General features: G+C 35.6%; 1 protein-coding gene across 2 annotated transcripts in view; it reads right to left on the bottom strand.

Moving 5' to 3' along the window:
- Positions 1 to 24,235, bottom strand: part of DIAPH3 (diaphanous related formin 3) — a 471,599-nt gene that overhangs the window by 191,309 nt on the left and 256,055 nt on the right. For both annotated transcript variants that reach the window (XM_064493111.1, XM_064493110.1), the window contains 2 exons: positions 16,427 to 16,666; positions 614 to 743 (listed from right to left, as the gene is read on the bottom strand). In XM_064493111.1, coding sequence (XP_064349181.1) covers positions 614 to 743; positions 16,427 to 16,666 — 370 coding nt within the window. The remainder of the gene's footprint in view (positions 1 to 613; positions 744 to 16,426; positions 16,667 to 24,235) is intronic.

The following is a 24,235-nucleotide window of genomic DNA, read 5'->3' as shown; positions in this document are numbered from 1 at the left end:
TGTATATGTCATATTAAAAGCAAATATAAATTTTAGGGTCTATCCTTTGATTGTCTCTATAATGTTATCTACACCCACAGTAGGGGCTAAAGAAGAAGGTTAAAAACTGGGGCATGAGGAAGGAGTGATTGGAATCTCAAGCAGTTGAGAGCCTACTGGGATAAAGAAAAGCAGACTACACTTGTAAGATAGGTGCACAGAGATTTAGAACTCAGACCAAGGGGGACACTGATTACAGGTGCGTGGCTCAGATGTGTAACAGTCTCAGGTACTTGTGACTGACACTCATCCAGGGAGCACTGCACAGGCCACAGGGGAGGAGGCTTAACAGCAGAGGGTGGGGCTGGCAGGTATTTACCAGGTTTAAATTACAAAACTACCTATTTTTGAATATAGGGCCTTCTTATCTCATCAAATAAATTAAACCCATAGCTCCAATAATGACAATTCATAAAATAAATGTCCTACAACTTTCTAATTTTAAAATGATATATTCAGTATGAAAACACTGTGACAAAGTGGCAAGTGTGTTCAAATAAAAGGCATTATTTTCTGTCTTTAAGTTCTAACCGAAGACCCAGAGCATTGATATGTTGTCTATAAAAGCACAAACCTTTGCTAGCTTTGTCTAAATGTTCCAAATCATCCACAAAATTCAGGATATCAGGGTGTTTTTCTTCACATATTTCCACAAGAAAATGAAGCAGTGTGGTTTTCTGATCTGCTGATTTCGTGTCCTTTAGCTAAGCAGAATGAGAAGGAGAAAAAATACAGAGTCAGAAATATTTTTGATAATCTCTACTTAAATAATGTTAATACTTTTTTATAGATAAAAAATAAACGAGTTATAAAATCGGTTAATTCTATTTCTGAAAAGCAAACATTTAAAGACTTAAAAACCTACTCTTTATATACTGTTGTTTGGTCTAAATCATTAATATTTACTGTAAAAAAGGAATACATTTAATTCAACCTAGTATGCAATGTTTCATGGGAAAAAAAACATATGGTGAAATGCCCAGGAAAACAGGATACCCAAAAGCCCATATGATACCAGCTCTTAAAGCAAGCCTGCGCACTTGTTCATTTTTCCACTTGGCACATATTTATAGAATGCCTCCTAAATACTGGAGGAGATGGAGAAACAAAAAAAGTAAATCATTCCTCAAGAAGCCATATAGTGGGGGGGGGGGGGAACCTAGACAAACAGTATAGTAAAAATAATCACAAAGTAAGCTTATGAGGACAGGACATCTGAACTGAACACTGGGAGACAGGGAGTCATATGGGGCTGGGGATGGCAAGGAAAGAACTCAAAGGCACAGTATCACAGGTAGATGAAGCAGCATTTGAAAAAGACCACAGATGAGGAAGAAAGTGGCACTTGTGAGGAGCGCCTTCAAAATAAAAGTTACTGAGTGACTTCAAAATAAAAGCTTGTTGTTGGTGAGGGCAAGTAGGGAGAATAGAACGAAATCTGAGAAGAAAGGAAAAGACCAGAAAATTAAGGGAAAGGCAGGGCGTGCTATGGAGATAGGATTCAGATCCCTAAGAACCCGCAGTTTCTAAACTGGATAAGAGATAATCAGACGTATATTTTAGAAGCTCCCTCTCGTGCAGTGTGGATAAAAGTTAGAGCAAGGGTAAGAACAGAAGCAGAGAGAATAACTTGAAAAGCTGTAGTTATAATCCAGGCAGGGAAAGAGGGCAGCCTGAGCTGAGGCAATGCCTCGGGGTGAGGTGATAGGGCAGAAAGGGCAGAGAAACTCATGTGATGTCACTTACTGAAACTGGACAGAAAGGATGAGGAAAAGATTTGGGTGGAGTGGGGAAAAAAGAGAACTGTTTCATTTTTGGACAAGAGGGTTTGACGCTTTTAAGTAACATTGAACTGGAGATGTCAGAAAAGGATGTCGATTTATGTAAGTACAGAACAGTGTTCTCAACTTACCCCCTCACACACAATTATTGTTGGCTAAGGAGTTTTTTTTAGGCATTTCCCCCCTAATCATTTGCAGCTATGAAATTTTAAAATGATACATATACTGTATATTTATTTATGCACTAATGCACATCTGTGTTTCACGCATAAAAACAGTAAGATAGGGAAGATATTTTTGTTCCCCAAGGATCAACTTTCCATCACTTGAGAGTGATAAACTGCTACATGGTTATAACATAAAGGAGTGAACTGGTCTAGGAGCACCACTTGCAAACTCAGCCCCAAAAGCTAAAAAGTTGATCAAATAAACACAAATAAGTACACAGAATAAAAGAAAAGAGAACAGAGGCTTGAAGAGAAGACCAGGAAGGACTGATCCTAACCTGAAATGGCTGAGGAAAGAAGCAGAGGGGAGCGGTGACTAGGCTACAACCTAGATAACGAATAGGCATTAGCTTGGGTTTGTGAGTGATGGTAGTAGGAGGTGTTGGATGTAAACACAGGGCAATTACATAATCTAGTAGTGTTCCCTACAAATGAGTTCAAATGCAGAGCAGATACACATATAAGGAGGGAAAATCACTTTTCACACCAGCATTTAATTAGAGCTAGAAATTCTTGACATTTAACTGTGGACAGCCTATTTATTTGCTTCCTTTCTAAAAATTCCCTAGTTTAAAATAGGGGTGTGTGTGTGTGTGTGTGTGTACCTCCATATGCAATATTTTTTCAAATTCTGTATCACTAAATATTATATCACTATCAGAAAAACATCAAATGACAGTTAATAGTCAATACTGGAAGAGAGATGAAGTTCTATGCGAACATAAATATTAACACATACGACTTAATGCAAAAACTATCTTGTCCCTGGAAACACAGAGCTACCCTCTAGACAGCCTCGCTTTCACATAATTACTCATATAATAGGTTCAAATGCTATTGAACACTGACGTATTCAATGTGCAAACCAAAAGAATGGTTCCTGGCACTTTAAAAACTGACTGACATGAATCCAGTCAATTATTTGTTGTTTTTTTAAAAGCAACACAGATCATAACATTCATCTGAGTGTTCTGAAAAAGTACACCTCCAAAAGTGACTCTGATTACTAGCTAGACTGATTGCCACTAACATGTGTGAATGACCTGCCTAAATGTAACACTCAAATTTGTCTTTGGCTATGCAGCCTTGGGCAAGTTACTGGACCTCAGTTTCACACAGGTGAAATAAGAATATGGAACTGGACAGGAAAAGAAAACTCTAAATTCACTTCCTACTCTAAAAACATTAAATAAGACATTATAGTGGGCTTAAGTGTTAGTAAACATTAAAAAATCTATTTTTTTAAAAATATCAGAATAAAAATGAAACCTAGTTATAATCTTAGTTCAGAAGTTTTTGCTGCATGCTTGGGTCAGTTTCTGCTTTCACATACACTGAGAATGTTAACCCAGTTTAAAGAAGTTACCTGTCAACTTTACGATTTCATTCACACTATCATCTTTAATGGATTGAGTAAAAGAGCAAACTTTCACAAAACATAATAGTTTTTCCTGCTACAACCAAGAGTTAACATAAAAACTGTCCTTTTCTTTTGTTTTTGCTATTTTTTTAAGTACCCTAATAATGAACTCTTCTATTCATTCTCCCACCTCCTTCTTTACAGCAATGACTGGAGAATACTGTTTCTCCTGGGGACTCTTAGCCCCAAAATGTCACCAGTCCACTCCTGTCCTTACCATGCTCTGTTCATGTGAAACTAGACACGTGGCTTGTGCGGAATGTTGATTAAGACAAGCACCATCTACCACTATAATTTGTAAAGTCTAGAAAGGGCTTTCCAGTATATTTGTGATGTCGCTAAACAGTCAGCAACTGCCAGGATTTATATACCAAGAAATCTCTATAATTCATGAAATAATGCCATTTGCAGCAACATGGCAGGACCTAGAGGTCATCAAACTAAATTGAAGTAAGTCAGACAGAGAAGGACAAATATCACATGTTATCACTTATACGTGGAATCTAAAAGAACAGCACGAATGAACTTATTTACAAAACAGAAACAGACTCACAGACAGAAAACAAACTGATGGTGGCCGGGGAGAAAGACGGGTGAAGAGATAAATTAGGAGTTTGGGATTTGCAGATACTGACTACCATATATAAAATAAATAAACAGAAAGGTCCTACTGTTTAGCACAGCGAACTATATTCGATATCTCATAATAACCTGGAACAATAAAGAATATGAAAAATAATTATATATATGTATAAATGAATCAATATACACCAGAAACTAACACAATGTTGTAAATCAACTATACTTCAATTATTTAAAAAAAGTCTCTATAACCCAACAGTATGCAACTGGATCAATCTTGAGCTTTATTCAGAAGCAATAAGAATTCAGAATTAGAATTCTAGGAGGACATACTATAGTTTATAGGATCTACCAACTTGATAAATGTTAACGATGCAGGTCAAACACAGATTCAAGTATTCAGAGACAATCATAAAGTTAAACACTAATTTATGGAAGAAGGTGTCAATCTGGCTGTACTACTGAAAACGTCAACTGATTAGCAACTAAATTATTGGTAACAGTCTAATATTTAAAACTATATTCACTAAATAATAAATAAAAGTAGAAGTCTCCCATCCCTCGAGAAATCTATATTCAACAATCATGAGAATCAAAAAAAAATTCAAATTCCCAAAAAAATAAATTTGAAAATATACCTAATAAAAGATAAGAAGTTAAGAAGTACAGATAGTGACCACTTGTTGATAATTCATGATTATCTATTTACAGACTACTCACTGGCTCTAAGTTTCAGGGCAGAGATTCTTAAGAATCAGTTCCTAACATTCTCAAGAAACAACTGTACAATGCTGCCAAGGTATCTTCCTGCCTCAATTACTCTATTCCCTTCCTCCCTTTCCCCAAATCACTTAAAAACAAACAAAAGCCCTTCCAAAAACCACATGGAAATGTAGGAAAGCACAACAAAATGTATTTATCAAAGTCTTTATTTACTTGTTCAATATTTTTTCAACTTTTGATAAACGTCAATAACGAAAAAGGGCATATTCTATTTCTACTAATTATTCATGTCATACATAATCAGTGGGTGAGCTAGAACAGGAAAGCTTGGGAGATGGTGCTAATTTTGGTGAAGAGAAAGAAAAACGTGAACATACTTGGTAATGCTAACTCTTGGAAAGAAAGTAAGGCTAAAATATCTGCTTCAAAAATTTATTTTTAAGCTTGAAAAACATGTTTTATTTAAATTTTCACCGACATTGCTTGACAGGATTCCTTTTGTATCAATGTCAAGAGATTTATCTTACTGATGAGTAATCATCACTGTTAAAGAGAATTTCTTATTTATACATTGTTTCTTTAAGGTACATTTAATGTAGCACAGATGTCAAATAAACAAAAAGATGGATGGAGTTTCTTCAACCGCTCTGTTCATTCCAGACAAAATAATGTTAAAAGCAGATCCTGTAATAAATCATGGCCTAGCTGTCAATCTGGAGGAGAACTCTTTTGTAGCTACAATGCAATGTTTTGGAATATTTTTAAGGTATTCAGCACAAATTTGGATGAATATTCCATTGTTTTAGTCACAAGGAAGAAACTTCCTGAAATAAAAACTAAGTATCTTCTTGATGATGTTTCTGAATCCAAAGAACTACAACCCTTTAAACTCTGAATAATAAAACTTTTAAGAATATTGTTAAATTAGTAATTGCTCCCCATTATTATATTCCTATATCCTAATTACATTATCAAGATAGCACTGACTCTTTAGATTTTGTAGACACTGCTCAACAAAAGAAAAATGACAAAATTCTGAGGGTCTGTAATGGCTCCCTGAACATTCTAGAAGACCCTACTTTGGGACTAGTATGAAAGCTGAGGACAACAGCAACCACTCTTCTTTGTGTGGCACTTACTATGAGACAGGAACTAGCCAAATAAATATAAAATCTGCTCAAAACACTTAACGCCCCTCAGAGGAAGGAAGTGGTGTTATACCCACTATTAAGAGGTTAAAAAAGAGATGTGAGACACCACGTAGCATGCCCCAGATCACAGCAACTATCCAGCAGAGCCAAGATGTGAACCCACATCTGTGTGAATCCAAAGTTCTTAACCACTATAAAATGCAGTTCCTCTACCAAATCTTTATTTAATCTATATTTTTATCCATCAAAAGCAACAAAATTCTCAAAAACACAGTGGGCAAAAAGATAGTAAGACAACAGAAGACTGTTTATTAATGCAATACTGAAGTCCTATGACCTGTTCATTCCAGCCTCGAAACCCAATAAAAACAGATATCTCTACCCTGAGGTCATTTCTAATTCTGAAAGCAGGGCATTCTTTCCATTGTTTCATTTGTAAAATTATTAAAATGCTACCTGAATCTCACCACTCAAATCGAAGTCTTCCCACATTGCTAACAGATTAGTGCTAACAAAATATTATACGAACATGGTTGAATGAAACTGTAAAGCTTTATCTTTAATAGACTTAACCAAGTATACTGACTAACATTAAATTCCATCTCAAATCCTTTGTGAATAAAGTGCTTTGTGTCTGTCTGAAACAACTCTAACTGTAAGTTAAATGTATCCATGTGAAAATGGATGTGTGAAAATGAACTGCCAAAGAATGTATCATATTTGCTCAGGTATGAAACTCAAAGTCGACATGCACACTCAAATTCACTAGTGAAATCAACCACAATTACAGAATGATCACTGTTTCCTGATATGTATAAATACATTTTTTTAAAAAGTCACTGTGCTGATTAATTTTTTTCAAAAATACTGTGTATCTCTCCATAATGAATGGAAATCTAAAATCTTAACATAAATAAGATGCTTAGCATCATCTATATCACTCCCATAACTATTAACACATCTAATAAAACTTTCATAATGGTTTTAAAAACAGGTAGAGATAAACTCACATAAGGTAAAACAGATATTAGATAAACTTACGGCATTCACATATAAAAACAATTTATATTTATTGCTTAGCTTTCATTTTAAAATGATGACAGCTGAAACATTAAATAAGCAAGAAAATGCTTTAAATAACTTTAGCTTCTATAATTGAAATAAACTGGTTCCCACCATATCCCCACAGACACACTTTCTCTGGATTATATTTTAAAGATATTTCTTCTGGATTTTAGTGAGTATAGATACTTCAACATGAAAAGCATCTTTGTATTTTAGTAAAATTTTATCTTACTGCATTATCTATTATATTGTTCAATGGTCTGTTTATTTATACTGCCCCCTTATTCCACGAGAGATTTATAATAGCTCAGTGTTCTTTAGCTAATATAAATGGATCAAATACATTAATTGTAAATTAAATGGTTCTATATGTCTTATTTTTCTTAATTAACAGACTTTATTTTTTAGAGCAGTTTCAGCTTCAAGAAAAAAATAAGCAGAAAATAGAGTCCCCATATACTCTGCCCTCCACACACACAAATTCCCCCATCAGTAACATTTTGGATTAGTGTGGTACATTTGTTAAAATTTATGTATCAATATTGATGGTATTAACACATTATTATTAACTAAGAACCACAGTTTACTTTAGGGTTCACTCTGTTCTATAGTCGTACGAGTTTTGACAAATGCATAATGTCACATATCTACCATTACAGTGTGATACAGAATAGTTTTACTACCCTGAAAAATTCCCTGTCCTCCAACTATTCATCTCTTCTTTCTTCCCTACAACCCCCAGCAACCACTGATCTTTTTCTACCATCTCTACAGTTTTCTCTTTTCCAAAAGGTGGGAATCAGACTATGTAGCCTTTTCAGATGCACTTCTCTCACTTAGTAATATGCATTCCTCCAGGTCTTTTCTTGGCTTAAGAGATCCTTTCTTTTTTATCACTGATTTAGTAGTCTATTGTATGACTGTTATCAGTTGGTTTATCCATTTACCTACCAAAGGACTTCTCAAGTTGCTCCCAAATTTTGGCAACTATAAGTAAAGCTGTTATAAACATTTATATGCAGGTTTTTTACTCCTTTGGGTAAACAGGAGTGTGATTACTGGTATGTTAAATCTATGGTTAACTCTGTAACAGACAAATGTCTTCCAAAGGAGCTGTAATGTTTTGCATTCCCTTCAGCAATGAATTCCAGTTGTACCACATCTTCAGCAGCATTTGGTGTTGTCAGTGTTTTGGATTTTAGTCATTGTAAAAGGTATATAGTAGTTTGCAATTCCCTCTTGACATATAATGCTGAGTATCCTTTCATACATTTTTTTGCCATTTGTAAATGTTCTTTGGTAAGTTGTCTGTTCGAGCCTTTTTTTTTTTAATTGGGCGGTTTTCTTATTGCTGAGTTTTAAGAAGAGTTCTTTGTATGTTTTGGATACAAGTCTTTTATCAGAAAGGTGTTTTACAAAGATTTTACCCCATTCTGTGGTTTGTCTTTCACTTTCTCAATGGTGTCTTTCACAGAACGGAAGTTATTAATTTTAATAGAGTCTAACTTATCAATGTCCAGTTTTTCTAGCACCATTTCTTTAAAGGCATATTCTTCCTCCATTAAATTGCCTTTGCTCCTTTGTCAAGGATCAGTTGACTTGTACCTGTGTGGGTCTATTTCTGGCCTTTCTATTCTGTTCCGTTGACCATGTAATTTTGATTACTGTAGTTTATAGCAAGTCTTGAAGTCAGTCCTACCTGTTCCTCCTCCTCCTTCTCTTTCTCCTTCTTCAGTGTTGTGTTGACTACTCTGAGTCTTTTACATATCCGTATAAACTTAAGAATCAGTCTGTCAATATCCACAAAATAACTTGCTGAGATTTTGACTGGAACTGCATTGACTCCATAGATCAAGTTGGGAAGAACTGACACCTTAGCAACATTGAATAGTCCTTTCCATGAACATGGAATATCTATTTCTTATCAGATCTGTGTTTGATTTCTTTCACTAAAGTTTTGCCATTTTCTTTATACAAGTATTGTAGATATACTGTTAGATAATCCCCAAGTGTTTTTGGTGCTAAAGGAAATGGTATTCTTTTTTTTTTATTTCAAATTCTAATTTATCATTGTTTATATTAGAAAAAAATCAACTTTTTAGCATCAATCTCATATTCAGAAACTTTCCTCTAATTGCTTATTAGTTCCAGGAAGTGTTTTTCTTTTTTTTCCCTTTTTTTGGTCTATTTTTGGGGGTTTTCTACATAGGCAATGATTTCACCTATGAGTGAAAACAATTTCATTTGTTTCTTTCAAACCTGCATGCTTTTATATCCTTTTCTGGCCTTGTCATATTAAGCCTGGACCTCCAGGACAATGTTGACTAGAAATGGTGAGAAACAGCATCCCTTCCTTATCACTGATCTTAGAGGGAAAATAGTTTCTCATCATTAAGTATGATGCTATAGGTTGTTTTTGTAGATGTTCTTTGTCAATTTGAGGACGTTCCCCTCTATTTCTAGTTTGTTGAAAGTTTTTGTGATGAATGTGTATTGAACTGATTACATATCTTTTCTACATATATTATATGATCAAATAACTTTTCTCCTTTAGAGCCTGTTGATATGATGGGTAACATTAACTGATTTTCAAATGCTGAACCAGCCTTCCATACCTGGAATAAATCCCTCTTGGTCATGGTATATAACCCTTATTACATATTGTTGGTTTTGATTGAGGATTTTTGCATCTATGTTCGTAAGACTTATTGGTCTATAATATTCCTTTCCTGTAATGTCTCTGTCTGGTTTTGGTGTGCACTCATTTCACCTTCAGACTCTTTTCTGCCACCTAAGAACACATATTCATAAATATTATTTGCTAAGTATTACTATATAGATAGTAAAGTTGCATGTTTTGCTTCTGATCCCAAAAATGTAAAACCAATACAGACTTCTGATAAAGGAGAGCTTCCTAGGGCATCAGGAAAAGGGTACCTTGTTTAGTTTTTGATTTTCATTTATAAAATGTGCAAAAACAGGAGACTATATTAAACCACAGATGGCTGGTAAGATTCATGTGGGGTGCTATCTTTGATGGGCAGTAGCTATCTCTAAGCATGGTGTTAAAGAGGATTCTAGGGCTGTGTGTTTGGAGGAAAGGAAGTCTGACAGATCAGCAACGTTTGCTTTGATTGTGGCGAGATGACAGCACACAAGCAGTGCATTTGCTGTTCGTGAGCGGAGTCACTTTTTATAATTCTATTAAAAGACTAAGTCTAATTTGCAATGTTTAATTGTAACTGAAAAAACAAAGGTAATGTGAATAAAATTTATAAAAACACTATTTAGAAAAGCCAAGTAAATATTTCTTGGAAAATGCTAGAGATGAAATGTGTTAATGAATGAGTCAAAGGGGGTTAGGGATTCTAAATAGCTTCACACTGCTTTGGAAGTCAGTATTTTTCAGTGATTTAATTGGCTGGATGTAAAATAAGAATGGCATTTGTTATCTACAAGTCTTTGGCCAAAAGCTGCTTTACTTTCAAAGGGTGCCAGAACTTACTAGTGTGGTTTTCCAATCTGATGAAGAATTAAAAATCCCTCTAAAATCCTTCCAAAACACTAAATGCAGAGGGAACAATGATTCTTTTGGTAGAGGTCTTTCTTAAAAATAACTTCATAGAGTAAAGGAAAAGGGGATATATGAGAATTTCACAAAAAAGATTCACCATGGTAACCTGTGTGACAGTGACAGGTAGCCTGTGACAGGCAGAGGGATTTGCCTCCTGCTTTTCATAATCACTGAAATTACCTCCCAAGGTCAAGTCCTGTAAAATAACTCAGGACACCGGCCATCAACTTATTTCAGTTCCACCATGTGCCTGAGATTCATGCTCCTGTCACTTCTTTTCTTCACTTTCAGGATAGTGTTCAGTGGGGCATGAAAGAAAAACAGCAGTTTGGGGAAATATTTTCACCTCTCCTCCTTATGTGAGGAAGGAGAGCTGTTTCTTTTTTGACTTTCTTCTCATGTTAGTTAGGTTTTGCTTTTGCAGGTTTGTTGGTTGGTTGGTTCCAGGCCACCAATCAGGGATGTCCCATTCTGGGACATAAGTGAGTAGGGCAGAAGATGGATAAAGTGATTCTCAGTTCACTTTGTGCATTAAAGTCACCTGGGGGAGCTTTTTAAAAGAAGCCACTAGTCAGGGTCCACACGATACATGCTGAAGTAATCGATCTGATGTGAGACTGACACATCAGTATTGTTTAAAGGGCACTGTGGGTTGAGAATCAATGTCTGCCAAGAACTATTCACAATTTCAAGCAATCACTCACTAGAGTTGGTGAAGGCATTCAAGAAACGGGAAATTAAACATTTTTCCTAAAAATCTTCCCCATTAGAGCTTTGGTGAAGTTACTCTATTTTTGTTTAGCTCATGTTTATAAAAGAAATAAATAGACCAGATAAAAATTTCAGGCACTAGAAAAGAGAACTTAAACAAAGTCAGCCTGACCCATCACCACTACATTTTAATACCTAACTCCCAGCACCCCCAGCCCCATTACTATGTATCCTTTGATAATTTCACCTTTGAGATGAACTCATTGCATATTCTACTGCCACTGACAATACAAGATCTTCTACAAAGTGGATAATGGATATTTATCCAAATATGGATTAATCTATAGAGGAATCAATAGATACTTTTTCCTGCAGTTTTCCCCAAGAAAGTAGCATAATCTGACAGAACATAGTTATTATTATTACAATTGGTAAACTCTTCCAGAATTTTTATCTACTATCCCAATACACGTAGTCAGTTTATTTAACAAACTAAATCAAAGAACTACATTTTACGGTTACATCTTCCAGTTGTATTGATTGGGATGATTTGTTACTCAGAAATCATATATCTCAGTGGACATTAGTAAATATTATTAAAAACACTATAGCCATCATGTGCAGACTGATAATATCTGCTTTCTAAATTTGGAAGTTAAAACAATCTCATAAATTTTAATATAGTGCTAAACTTTGATGGTTGAGTCAACTTGCTCTTTTGCTAGGATGCTAACCTACTTGGCTCTACTCGCAAGCTCTATACGATTACTAATTTCAATACTAACCACACATAAGTTTTTCTAGGTGGGCATTTTGGTCAGGCAAGCAACTACCATTTGCTGACTGGATTTCAACAGATATGAATTTGCATTTACTCAATAACAGGTTCTGAAAAAAGAATATAATTTCAAACTGCTAATTACCCAAGTTGGTCTAAAGTCTAACAACATCTTTGTAAGGATTTTACGAATGATAAGGAGTCTGTCCATTCTACTATATAATCTGAGGTTTATCCTTTTAAAAAGCAAGCCATCTGAAAGCAAGGTCCTTATACCATTTTGGTTAAACTAGGAATAGCATCATGGTACCTGAAAAGTGCATGTGTATCTTAGTATGAGGGCTCTCTTGGAGTGTTACCCACTAAGAGGCTCTGAATACATATTTGTAGGGAAGCAAAGGGAAAGAAAAAGAAAAATCTCCAAGAAACTGATTCTCTTATTCGCTGTTTAAAAGAACACTGCTCAACATCATATTTTCCCTTCATAATGACACTCATGCCAAATTTCTTACAAAGCTCAGCTTTGGCTAGTAAGAGAAAGCACAATTTTTAGCTTATGAAAAGTTTCCTGACCATGTTTTGCATTTCACTTTTACCATCAGAAAGCCTCAAACCTACACGTCTACTTTAATTTTTATTTACATCTTACCAGATTTGTTCACTGTAGTTTGTTCACTTTATATTTCATATGTTACGTTTATATTTATTTATCATAGGCCATATCAAACCTTTGGGTAAAAGAAAGTAAAATCTTTTCTCTCTGAATTCAGTTATTATAACTGAATCATCTCAATTACAAACTGAGTCATCTCAATTACAAATGAATACAAAGATATAATACAGCCCCTAAAATTAAACTATAACGTATATGGAATTCACAATCCATGTATTTATTTCTAAACAATGCAAAGTTAACAATTTAATGTGAATTTTCACACATTGTTTATAGTTGAGCTAAATTTATAAAGAGCATTTAAAAGTAAGGATTTTGGATACAGAATATTAAAGGCCATGTAATTACTCAGCATGTCTGAGCAGATTAAAATTTCACCCTGTCTTTCTGCTGTCAAATTAATAGGGAATTCCTTGTGTGGGGGTGTATCGTCAAGCTCGATGCTTTATACTCAGGGTGAAAATTCAATCACAATTGTCAAAGATCAAGCTGCTACTTCTGATAATAAACATGATGAGATAGCATCTTGTTCAATAAATGCTTTCAACTTGACATGTAAGCTAATAAAAAATATGAAGTTGTAGTATTTATTTTGTTTCTTGTACAGCAGAAGGTTCCTAACAAGGATGATCAAAATATCCAGTATTGTTGCCGGAAAATACAGTCAACTCTATTATCTGGAAACAGATTAACTGGTTTGTAGCTTAACGATAGTAAAATAATGCACTGCATTCGTAAAAGATTTCAAATCACTATGTATCAGTGACTGTGTATCAATGTGAGAGGAAGTCTATTTTCAACTCCATAATAACATTGTCTCTACACAGCATCCATCGTGTGCATTGCATTGTGTCTGTTGCAGTAGCTATTTATTGAGTATTTACTATGTGCCAAGTACTGTATTAGGCCATTCCGCCTCATTAATCAGACCGAATCTCTTGCCTACAGTTCCCTTACAAGGAAAGCACAAGGGAGGGCACGTGGTCAACTTTTTGTGAGTTGGCTGAAGTTCTGAGATGCCAAATCTAAAGAAGAACAGACACTCAGCACTATGAAACAAGTTCCAGCAGATTCGTACGTATGAACTTAGCTTCTCCCCAATCCTCCTCCTCATTGTTTTTCTCCCTTTGCTTCCCTTCAACTGGGAAAGCCTAAACCTATCGTCTTGCTTACCTCCTTTATCTTCAGCATCCAAGTTCATAGTCACCATGCCCTGACAATTCCTAAGATGTTCCTTAAGCGTGTCTACTTTCCACCATCCCCTCTCCCTTTCTACTACCCCTCTGCCACACACCTTAGTCCAGACCTCCATCCTCTCAAAGCAGTGACTGTTTCATAGTGGACACTCAAATATTTGCTAAGATAACTGAATAAGGCAGCTTCAATTAGATGCCCTTTAAGACAGTGACATAAAGAATAAACTTGTGATTACCACGGGGTAGGGAAGTGGGAGGGGATAAATTAGGAGTTAGATATATGCAGATATTAACTGATATATACAGAACAGATAAACAACAAGTTCGTGCTGTATAGTGCTATTTGACATCCTGTAGTAACTTATGGTGAAAAAGAGTATGAAAACGAATATTATGTGTGTTCATGTATAACTGAAGCATTATGCTGCACACCAGAAATTGATGCAACATTATAAACTGACTATACTTCAATTAAAAAAAATAAAAGACAGTGAGGTAAACTAGGGGAAGGAAACACCCAAAATAGACTGAACTCACTTCTCTTTTGAGCAGCTACTTCAAACATGTCAGTAGTAAGCAGTCATCCTTGACCCTTCCCTCTTTACCTCCACCTCCCAGTGTCTTCCCCATCTATCTTCTCAGCTCCATTCCCCCTGTCACTCTCCTAGGTCACATGACACTCACCAGCCATCACCAAGTCTCTCCCCCTCTAACCCTCTAACCCAGCGCTGTACAACAGAACCTTCTGCAGTGGTGGAAATGTGCTACGTTTATGCCGCCAGCGTGTATGGGTGCTGACTCACTTGAAACCTGGCAAGCGTAACTGAGGAATTTAACCTTTAAATTTATTTAAATCATAATTAATTTAAATTTTAAAAGTCACTTATGGCTCATGGTGACATTACTGGAAAGCGCACCTTAACTTTCTTCCATACTGCAGTTAGAATTATCTTCACAGAAGACATATGATAATATCACTTGACTTATAGAACTAACGTGTCTCCATAAAGCCTTCACCATAAGGCATGACAGTTGAAGTTCACCATCGAGACCGATTTACTATCTCATGTCCATGTTCTCCACTCCTGTCCCAACAAGGCTCCCACTGTGATGGATCACTTGGTGTGCTCACACATGCCGCACTATAGCCACGAATTGTTGAGTCTTGCTCAGGATGTCTTTTCCTCTCAGGGAACACCCACTCATCGTTCCAGACAGTTCAAATTCCTGTTCCTCTCTGAATGAAGAACTACCTTCCCTTAAACCAAGCTAGCCACTCTCTCTTAACTCTGCTGCCATAACTTTTAATATACAGCTCCACTAAAATATTTGATCATAATTAGTGGCTTGCACATGAAAAATATGAGTCCTGTGTATCCCAGGTAATTATTAATCACATACATTAAATGAGATGATCAGGTTAAGCATTTGGCACTGGAGTATATACGTGCAGCGTCTTTAATACATATATTAGGAATCGCATCACCCATGCTAGGGATCTTAACTGAACACAGCAAGCCAAGAAAACAAGGAGAGAAAAATAAAAAGATGGAGATGGTTGACGGGAAAAGCTCACAAGGCACTGATATCAACTGGAGCCATAAGCCAGGAAAATCTTGTAAGAAAAGTCATGAAAGCACCAAGAGATTAACTATTCAGTAAACCCACAGCTAAAGCAGAACTTGTTTCTCACCTTCCCTGTCTAACTGGCAATAGCAATAATCAAATTCCTTAATCAGGGAGTGTAGATGTCACCAGGTCAAGAACAAGAGAAAGCTTTTCCTGTGATGTGTAACTGAGAAGAATTTGTTGTAAGCAGATCAATAAAGGACTATTACTATGGTCCACTTAAGACAGAGCTCTGTTATATAAAATACTGAATATATTTTCTGTAAGAAAATTTAACCCGTGGAAGAAAAATATCTTGAAACTTAGTCAATTTCCACCTCCTCAAAAATTATATTTAGATAGAAACATTTCAAAATCATTAATGACACCTTAGGTATGTTTATTCCTAATATAATGGTTTACCCTTTATATAAAGCAGTCTCACTTTTCTCTCCCTTTAGTTAGCACTCAAAAAAGAGAAATGCAAAGAAATATTTGAATAAAGGTAAAACTTTCAGTGGCAATCCCAAGCAATTCTCAATATATACACTTTGTCATATGCAGGTATTTAAACAGAATAAATGTTAGATTTAAATAATATTCTCATGTTCCATTTCATCAGTTTGAGAAAGCAAAGGTTTACGACATAGTTTTGCTATTAAACAAAATCCTTCAGTTGGATTTGCAGATCAGAGGAAATGAATATTTGGATTTAGTTCAGAGGCTGAGTAAATTAGCTCAGTTCACTCTGGGTTTGGGTTGACTGTTCAGTTTAAGTTCTTGACAATGAGCACAACTAAATAAAAATACACAAATCAGGTCATCAGGGCTGACATTTAAGACGTGTTCAGGCAAATATGTGCTTTAAAAAAAAAAAAAAAAAAAAAAAAGAACTCACTTTACAGAGAGAGCTAAGGTTAAATCCAAAGGTTTGCGCATTCCGGGAGCCAGCATTCATGTAGTTTCCCATGAGCAAAACGAGTTCCAGCAACTTGCTAAAGCTCCTACTCTTTCTTATCTCTTCGCAGGCAGAGCTGACAGCCATGATGTCAGGTTTGATGTTGTTCACCTGCTCTTCAAACTGCAGCTTAAAGAGAATAGCACTGAGCCGTGGCCGTAGTCTCTTCACAGTGCTCATCTGATTGAAAAGAAAATAGCAGATTTCCTTTAAAATGCATGGCATACTTTAGTCCTGTACAGCTGCGAGTAATCTGGGATGATTTATTGGTATGACAGGACCGAAGAAGCATATGTCCCCTAAAACTGATAGCACGAAGAGAGAAAAGCCCTACTTGTTTTTGTAAGGAATCCACACTCATCCCTCAGAAAAAAATTAACAATTTAGATGCTCAACAGAAAGAAAGCTTTAATTAAGTGACAAAGTTTAATTAAGTATAAAGTACATATACTTAAAAATAATTTTTTGAAGGTAACAGAAGACAGAGGCAGCCATTTACAAAGCATTCGTATCACTGCTTTAATTTCTGTTCGATACTGACATATGCTGGATCATGTTTAAAACAGATTCAGAAAGGTCTAACGGGGGTTTGTTTTCTTCAAATAGCAATTGCTGTCCTTAGAAGCCCTGCTGACCAGCAGTGTGTGTCAGACAGAGGGAGAGTAAACAGGTCCCAATTCGTACTAAATTGACTTTCTTCAGAAACACAGGACAGCAGAATGACTCCTGACACATACTAAATTAGCAGAGTCAGAGTCAGGAAACACGGGCACAGCAGGAGACGTAAGCAGTGCAAAGCCACAGGTCCACCACGTGCCAAGCCTACCCTGTCTGGCGTTCTGGGTTTCCCTCCTGGGTATGCAGGGGCTTGAAAGTGTCAAAAAGAACAAAAGGGCTAGAGGATCAGCAAGTTCTTGCCTTAAATTCAAAATCCAACCCCCCCAACCCGTGTCCTAACAACGACATGTGAGGGGAAGAGCCCAAGAGCTGGAGACGCACCACATTTCAGCTACATAGGAATTCCTTGACCAAGCATATTAGGAGTTTGAGACTTAAAACAGATTGATGGGGGCAGCAGCAGTAAAGCGGGTGAACTGCTATAAACATCAAAAACACTGTGAGGCAAGGTCAGGAAAAAAACAGTGACAGAACATGACAGGATTAAAATGGGCAATAGCTGTGTTAGTCCCAGACCCTAAAGGAAAAGCTAGAAATACCATGCCACATGAAGCTTACAGGATTTCTGTGAAGGAGAAAGCAAGCTATCTGCTCATAATACAATGATTGTTACTTAAAATAAAATACAAAAAATAATATAAAATCCAAAAGCCTGGACTTATCAGACTTTAATAGGATCCTATAGACACTGCCTTAATGACTTAACAACATAACCCAGTCTATGCATCTAACAAAATAAGCAATAAAGAGCTCTCAGTAGATACTCCTGAGAGAATATCTTTAGACAAACCAAATTCTTATAGTGACAAAAAAGCTTCTCAGCAGGTAACAATAAATATCTAAATTACATACAGTATTCTCCCAGACTCCTGACAAGTTAAACAGTTATGTGCATACAGCCAAGATTCTAAAAACTCTACTGATACAGTTAATAAGTGTCCTCTACAAAGCACAAAAGGAATGTCTTAAAATTCCCTGAAGTCAAGGAATATCTTCCAGTTCCTACCTAGAGAAAAATGTTTTTCCTAGAAGAGAGTAAAGAAACTGTAAGGTCAAAAATTACATTTTTTTAAAATACAAAGAAACATTCCAAAGAATGGTTTTACAGAATAAATTTTAGTAATACAGAAGTTTTAGAAAGACAAAGATATCCTATTAGAATGCTGATTCTTGGTGGGCATGAATCATTCTGTTTGGACAGCGTTATTTCCAGGACACACAGTAAGCAGTGATTACTTCTCAGAAAGTCTATTTCACGTGTCTTAAAATGCTCCCAAATGGACTCACTCAGCAGGAATTTGCATCCTTACTTAAACACTGCAAATGAAGATGTTCATATTATATTGGACCAATTCTGTATAGTGCTCTGCTACATTTAATTTACCCTTTAGAATAATAAGAGGTACAAGGGAGCACTCACACAAGCACAGCCACGGCCATTCAGAAGGTGTGGGACGGGCTGAGCATCTCTTCTTACAGCCCTTATTCATGACTGTGAAGTCAGGTATTTGGTACTTTGCAATAAACAAGAAAAGAATTCTCCAGTATCCCAAGCAGAATATTAGTATTACAAAATACATTAATTTTAGCATATATTAGTGTACTCTTCCATGCACAAAGAGAAAAAAAAGACTACTTAAATGCCTGCATTAAACCACCCCAAAGTATGTTAAAGCTTTCCTGCTGACAAGCTAACCATATGTAGCCAGTACAAAGTAATTAATTTTCCTAGAAAAAAATATAACCTAGATTTGTATGAATAATGAGTCTACCTAGCACTTGGGACAGGTACCTTGAAAAAAGAGTAAGTCTTATGATGTAATGTAGAACCAAGTGAGTTTACGGAAAGCGCTGACAATGCAAAGTCAGGAAAGGTAACCTAAACAGATCTTTGAGCACCTTTTTAAATTAGATGTCCTTTTCATGTTGTTCTTTCTTCTAACTTTGGCTGATAATACATGCATTTTAGCGAACAAAATTACTGTACTAGAGAGAACCTTCAAAACTTCAGAGATCACTGGGGCTAGCAGCTGGCTTTGGTCCACCATTTAGCCCATTCTGATCCCCCAGGCCAAATGGTGCCACTTTCATTAAAAAAAAAAACAAAAAACAAACAAACAAACAAACAAACAAAAACTCAATGAAAGCTAATGTTCTAAGGTCTAAACCTAATGATCTTTGATGATAATATCAGGGCTATTTTTCTCTTTGGTCAAATCAAAGTCTGTTTCTGCAGATGAGATCAAAGGAAAAAAGGTGAAAAAATTGGGAAATATTTTTTAAAACCTTGAAGAAAGTTTATCACCTCATATATTCTATCAACACTGGATATTTGCATTCTTTTTTTTTTTCTTTCTCTTTTCTTTTCTTTGTTGGACATTTGCATTCTATTTGCTTGTTCAAGAATCTAGAACTCTGACTTATCTGCCAAAGATTAGACTGAATGCAGAAATGGAGAGCTCTGGTGCTCGAATAATATTGTCAATGGTAACAGAAAGTCATTAAAAAAAAGAAGAAGAAGAAAGGAAAGAGTTATTGCAAAAGTTTAACTGTAAAATATTAGTAATTAGAATGTTAGAAGAAATTAGAATTTCATTTTTACAGAGGTATCTTTTACATTTATTATTACAGTCTTAGCAATGTGAACTCCCAGCAGCAAAATCTGACAATGAGTTACCATCTGAAGATCAATCTAAAAGCATAAAAAAGAAAATCAAAACATTTTGATTTCACTACCATTTTTGGAAGGCAAGGAGCAGTACTCGGGCAATCTCCCCATCACACCACCACAAATGTCATGTACCAGAAGGAAAAAAAACCTTAAGAATAGGGACAGGTTAAATCAGCAAGCAACATCCAGAAGACTAAGGGTAATTTTTATTTCAAAATTTTGTTTGTTGGTAACATATGTGCTATTGGAGCAGGTACAGAGTAAAATGAAAAGACCTTTAGAAAATCAATAAACCAGCAAGTATTGACTGGGTGCCCACTCGGTGCTGTGAGAGGCACAGAAGTCGTGGTGGCTCCCCTTGTATTATCTAATTCTTTCCATCTGTCTTAAAGGGTAAAAAGTAGAAAATGTCTTCAGGGAGATGTACTCTCCCATAATCTCATTATGGTTATGATTTTTTCATATATAATTTTAACTTTATCCATTATTTCCCAGGGAAAGAACCAGAATCCATTTGACATTTTTATACCAACTACATTTAACACTGTGTCTGGTCCTCTTTATTCAGTTTCTTTTATAAATAAGAGATTTTCAAGAGCCAACTTATTCAAAATTTGTTGGGTTTTTCTCCCACTTCTTGCCTGTAGACTCATGTAGGCACACCTCAAAAGAAATTTTAAAACGTGCTCCATATCTTTATTATTCTTCCCTGAAGTTGTTATAAAACTAATTAATCATTCATTTAACTTTCTAATAGTACAAATAATCTGCTGATTGAAAAGTTACCAGCTTGAGTCTTAATTGACTTACTATTCTTAACCTTTATATATTTTGTTAAATACATAATTATAAGGAATAATAGCACAGCATTTCTGAAAGGTTAAATGACTTCTTCAAGGTCACAGGGCCAGTAAGACATGAGCTAACTTGCTGCTAGCTAAATGCACATGCCACTTAGAGCATCATAGTGTGGAAGTTAATAACCACAACTTAAAAGTCATCTGATACTCAAACTACTTCTAGGTTTACCTGTGAGTAGGAACAGACTTTAATTTCCCCACAGTAGTTATTAGATAAAACACCATGGAGACGATCCTACTGTGAGCTCTGCCTGCTACTAATTCATATTTCTACCCTTTCTTCTTGGTATCTCTGACTCCTCCTGTATGTTGCCAGATGCACCTCCACTATCTTTCCATATTAGCTATTTCTTTCACTCCCTGTTGGAGAGGTGTGAGAAGCAAGGAGAATGTGAAAAAAAAAATGTATCTTTATCTTGTGAAAGACAAGACTAGAGAAAATGACAAAGGGATGAGAGAGGAAAGTGATATCTGAGAAAGGAAAGTGGTCTAAGAACAGAATTAAGACACTTAAGAGAAATTTTTGAACTTGATTTTCCTAATTAAACTATATGAAAAATATCTCCCCTTTACTGTTAGTCAGCCAATGTTTTCATGATCTCCAGAATTCTCAGAAAAAAAGAGAAGTTCATTTCACTTCGGAAAAGACATCAAAAACATAGCTATTCAAGTGCCTTATGCCTGGATAGCGCTCAGAATATCGTAAGTGTTTTTAAAATAAATGTGCCCTTATGATAAAACTTTTAAGCTAAAATTATTTTTTAACTACACAATAGCAAAGTGCATATGGCATTTTTTAATATTTTTCCACAGGAGTAAGGCAAAGCCAAGAACTATTAAAAAAATACACTGAAAGGATAAAATGTATCCTTTCCTGCAGCTAGTCAAGAAACAGACAACTGGCTATAGACACCAGGTATCCTTTCTCTTTGTTTAACAAATACGTATCAATTCTGGACCACTAAAGATTTCACAGAAGGTCCAAATAAGTTCTGCAGATACTCGGGATCTGAAGGTGGTAAAGTTAGAGAGCGAGAGACTTCTTATTTAACTTGGCAGTCTTAGCAAACGCTCTTAACACATAAGTTTCATATCTGATGAATTAAAGAGCTGGCATAAAACCCAGAACCATTCTGCTGTCTTAATTCATTCACGTCTGCTTCCAGACAATCCCTGCCTAACGTAGGAAACCGATGTTTTGATTGCTATCACTATAATTTAGTTTTGCCTGTTCTTGAAATTCACATTAATGAAACTTTCAGTAAACACTTTTTTTGTGTCTGGCTTCCTTCACTCAGTAAAGACTGTGAGATGCATACACATGTAATGTGATGGAGTACTTCATTTCTTTTTATTAATGAGTAATATTTCATTGCAAGGATACACCCAAATTTGTTTAGCCACTTTCCTATTGATGGAGTTTGGTTTTTTTTTTTTGTTTTTTTTTTTCCCAGTTTGGGGTAATATAGCGGGTGGGGTTGAATAAGCACTCAAAGGATAAGTCCTAATCCAGGTAACTAAGACTGACCTTATTTAGAAATAGGGTCTTTACAGGTGTAATTAAGTTGAAAATCTCCAGGTGTGATGATGCAGGGTTTAGGGTGCCATGTCATTTTAAGAGAAGGAAGAGAGAAAGACACACACAGGAGAAGGCAATGTGAAGCCTAGGAGGCGGAGATTGGAGTAATGCTACAAGTCAAGATGCACTAAAGGCTACAGGCAGCTATCAGGTGCTAGGAGAGAGGAATGGTACAGACTCTTCCTCAGAATCTCCAGAAGGAACCAACCCTGCCAACATCCCGATGAAGAACTTTTGGCCTCCAGAAACATGGAGGGTAAATGACTATTGTTTTAACCACTAAGGTCATGGGTGTTTGTTATGCAGCCCAGGGAAACTCGTACTGGACGTTGAATATTCTTGTAGGAGTCTTCATTTCTTCCTATTAAACATTCACCCAAAAGGCCTGGCGTAAATGTTTACTTAACCGTATAAGAGATTGTCAAACTTTTTACAAAGTAGGTTATGCCAATATACACCCCTTTGCCAATGTTATGCTTTATTCCAGAAGCTTTATATTCTCTTTGCATGTTTAGGTCTATACTCCATCCCTCGTTATTGGTGGTGTGATGCAGGAATTGTGATTCATTTTAGCCCACACAATATCCAAGTTTCACAGCATCATTCGATACAAAGAACTTCCTTTCCCCATTCACTAGCCTTAAAGTCTTTGTTGAAAATCAACTGATGGTGTCTTTGTGAGTCTACTTCTAAACTTTTGAGGAAAAAAGTTTATTTGTATATCCTTAAGCCAAAACTTTACCGTCTTGATATCAAGTCAGTAGTCTAGGTCCTCCAAGTCCTTTTTCAAAATTGATTTTGTCTATTCAAAGCACTTTGCATGCCATATATATGTTTGTAATATCTTGTCAGTTACTATTACAAAACCTTCTGGGATTGATTGAGAATGTGTGTCATATGTGTATTAAGAATCAATAGATCATTTGAGGGGAAAATAAAATCTTAATAAAATAAGTCTTCTACCCTAAGAGCATGATAAATATCACCATCTACTTACAATTTCTTTAAGTTCCCTCAGCAATACCTTGAGGTTTTCAGTATGGAAAATGTTCAAAGTTTTTTACATTTTTTGGTGCTACTGTAAATTAAATTTTTTTATGTTTATTTTCCAATATATCATTGTTTCTAGAGAGAAATACAACTGATTTTGGTACACTGACAATCCTGTGACCTTGCTAAATTCACTGCTGACTTCTAACAAAGCTGATTGTGAGGATTCCTTATGAATTCATACAATCAGGCCACTTCCATCATTTCCAGCATATATGCCTTTTATCTCATTTCCAGTTTTATTACACAAGTTAGAACATACATTATAATGCTAAAAAGTGGTAATAGATATCCTTGCTCAATTTCTAATCATGAATGAAAAAGTATTTACTCTTCCCCATTTAAGTATGAGGGTTGCTCCTCCATGTTTTCCATAAATGTCCTTTACCAGGTTAAGAAGGTTTCCTTCTATTTCTACTTGCTAAGAGTTTTTAGTTATCATAAACAAGGTAAAATTCTGTCAAATGCTTTTTATTTCATATCTAGATAATTATACGATTTTTCTCCCTATTTTCTGATAAGACAGTCAACAATATTTATTAATTTCCAAATGTTAAGCCAAAACCTGCTACCACTTGGTCACGATATACTCTCCTTTTTATGCATTGCATTATCTGATACAAAAATACTTTACTGACAATTTTTGCACATGTGTTTATGTATGATAAGGGTCTCTAATTTTCTGTTTTCCCTTCTTTGATTCCTGATCTTGGTAATTTGATAATTTCTTTTTCAGTGCTTTCATTTTCATTAGGTTCAAAATAATTTCTTCTTTGACCCACAAATAATTTTAAACTATGTTAGCCACTTTTCAAACAGTGAGAGATACTCTATTGTTGTTGTCATCCAATTTACTTCCACTTTAGACAGAAAACATACCCTGCAAGATTTCAATCTTTTGAAAATCACTG

The sequence above is a fragment of the Camelus dromedarius genome, chromosome 13 (assembly GCF_036321535.1).
Source record: "Camelus dromedarius isolate mCamDro1 chromosome 13, mCamDro1.pat, whole genome shotgun sequence".
Classification (NCBI taxonomy): Eukaryota; Metazoa; Chordata; class Mammalia; order Artiodactyla; family Camelidae; genus Camelus; species Camelus dromedarius.
Note: the sequence above shows the minus strand (reverse complement) of the source record. Positions and strands in the feature narration are given on the sequence as shown.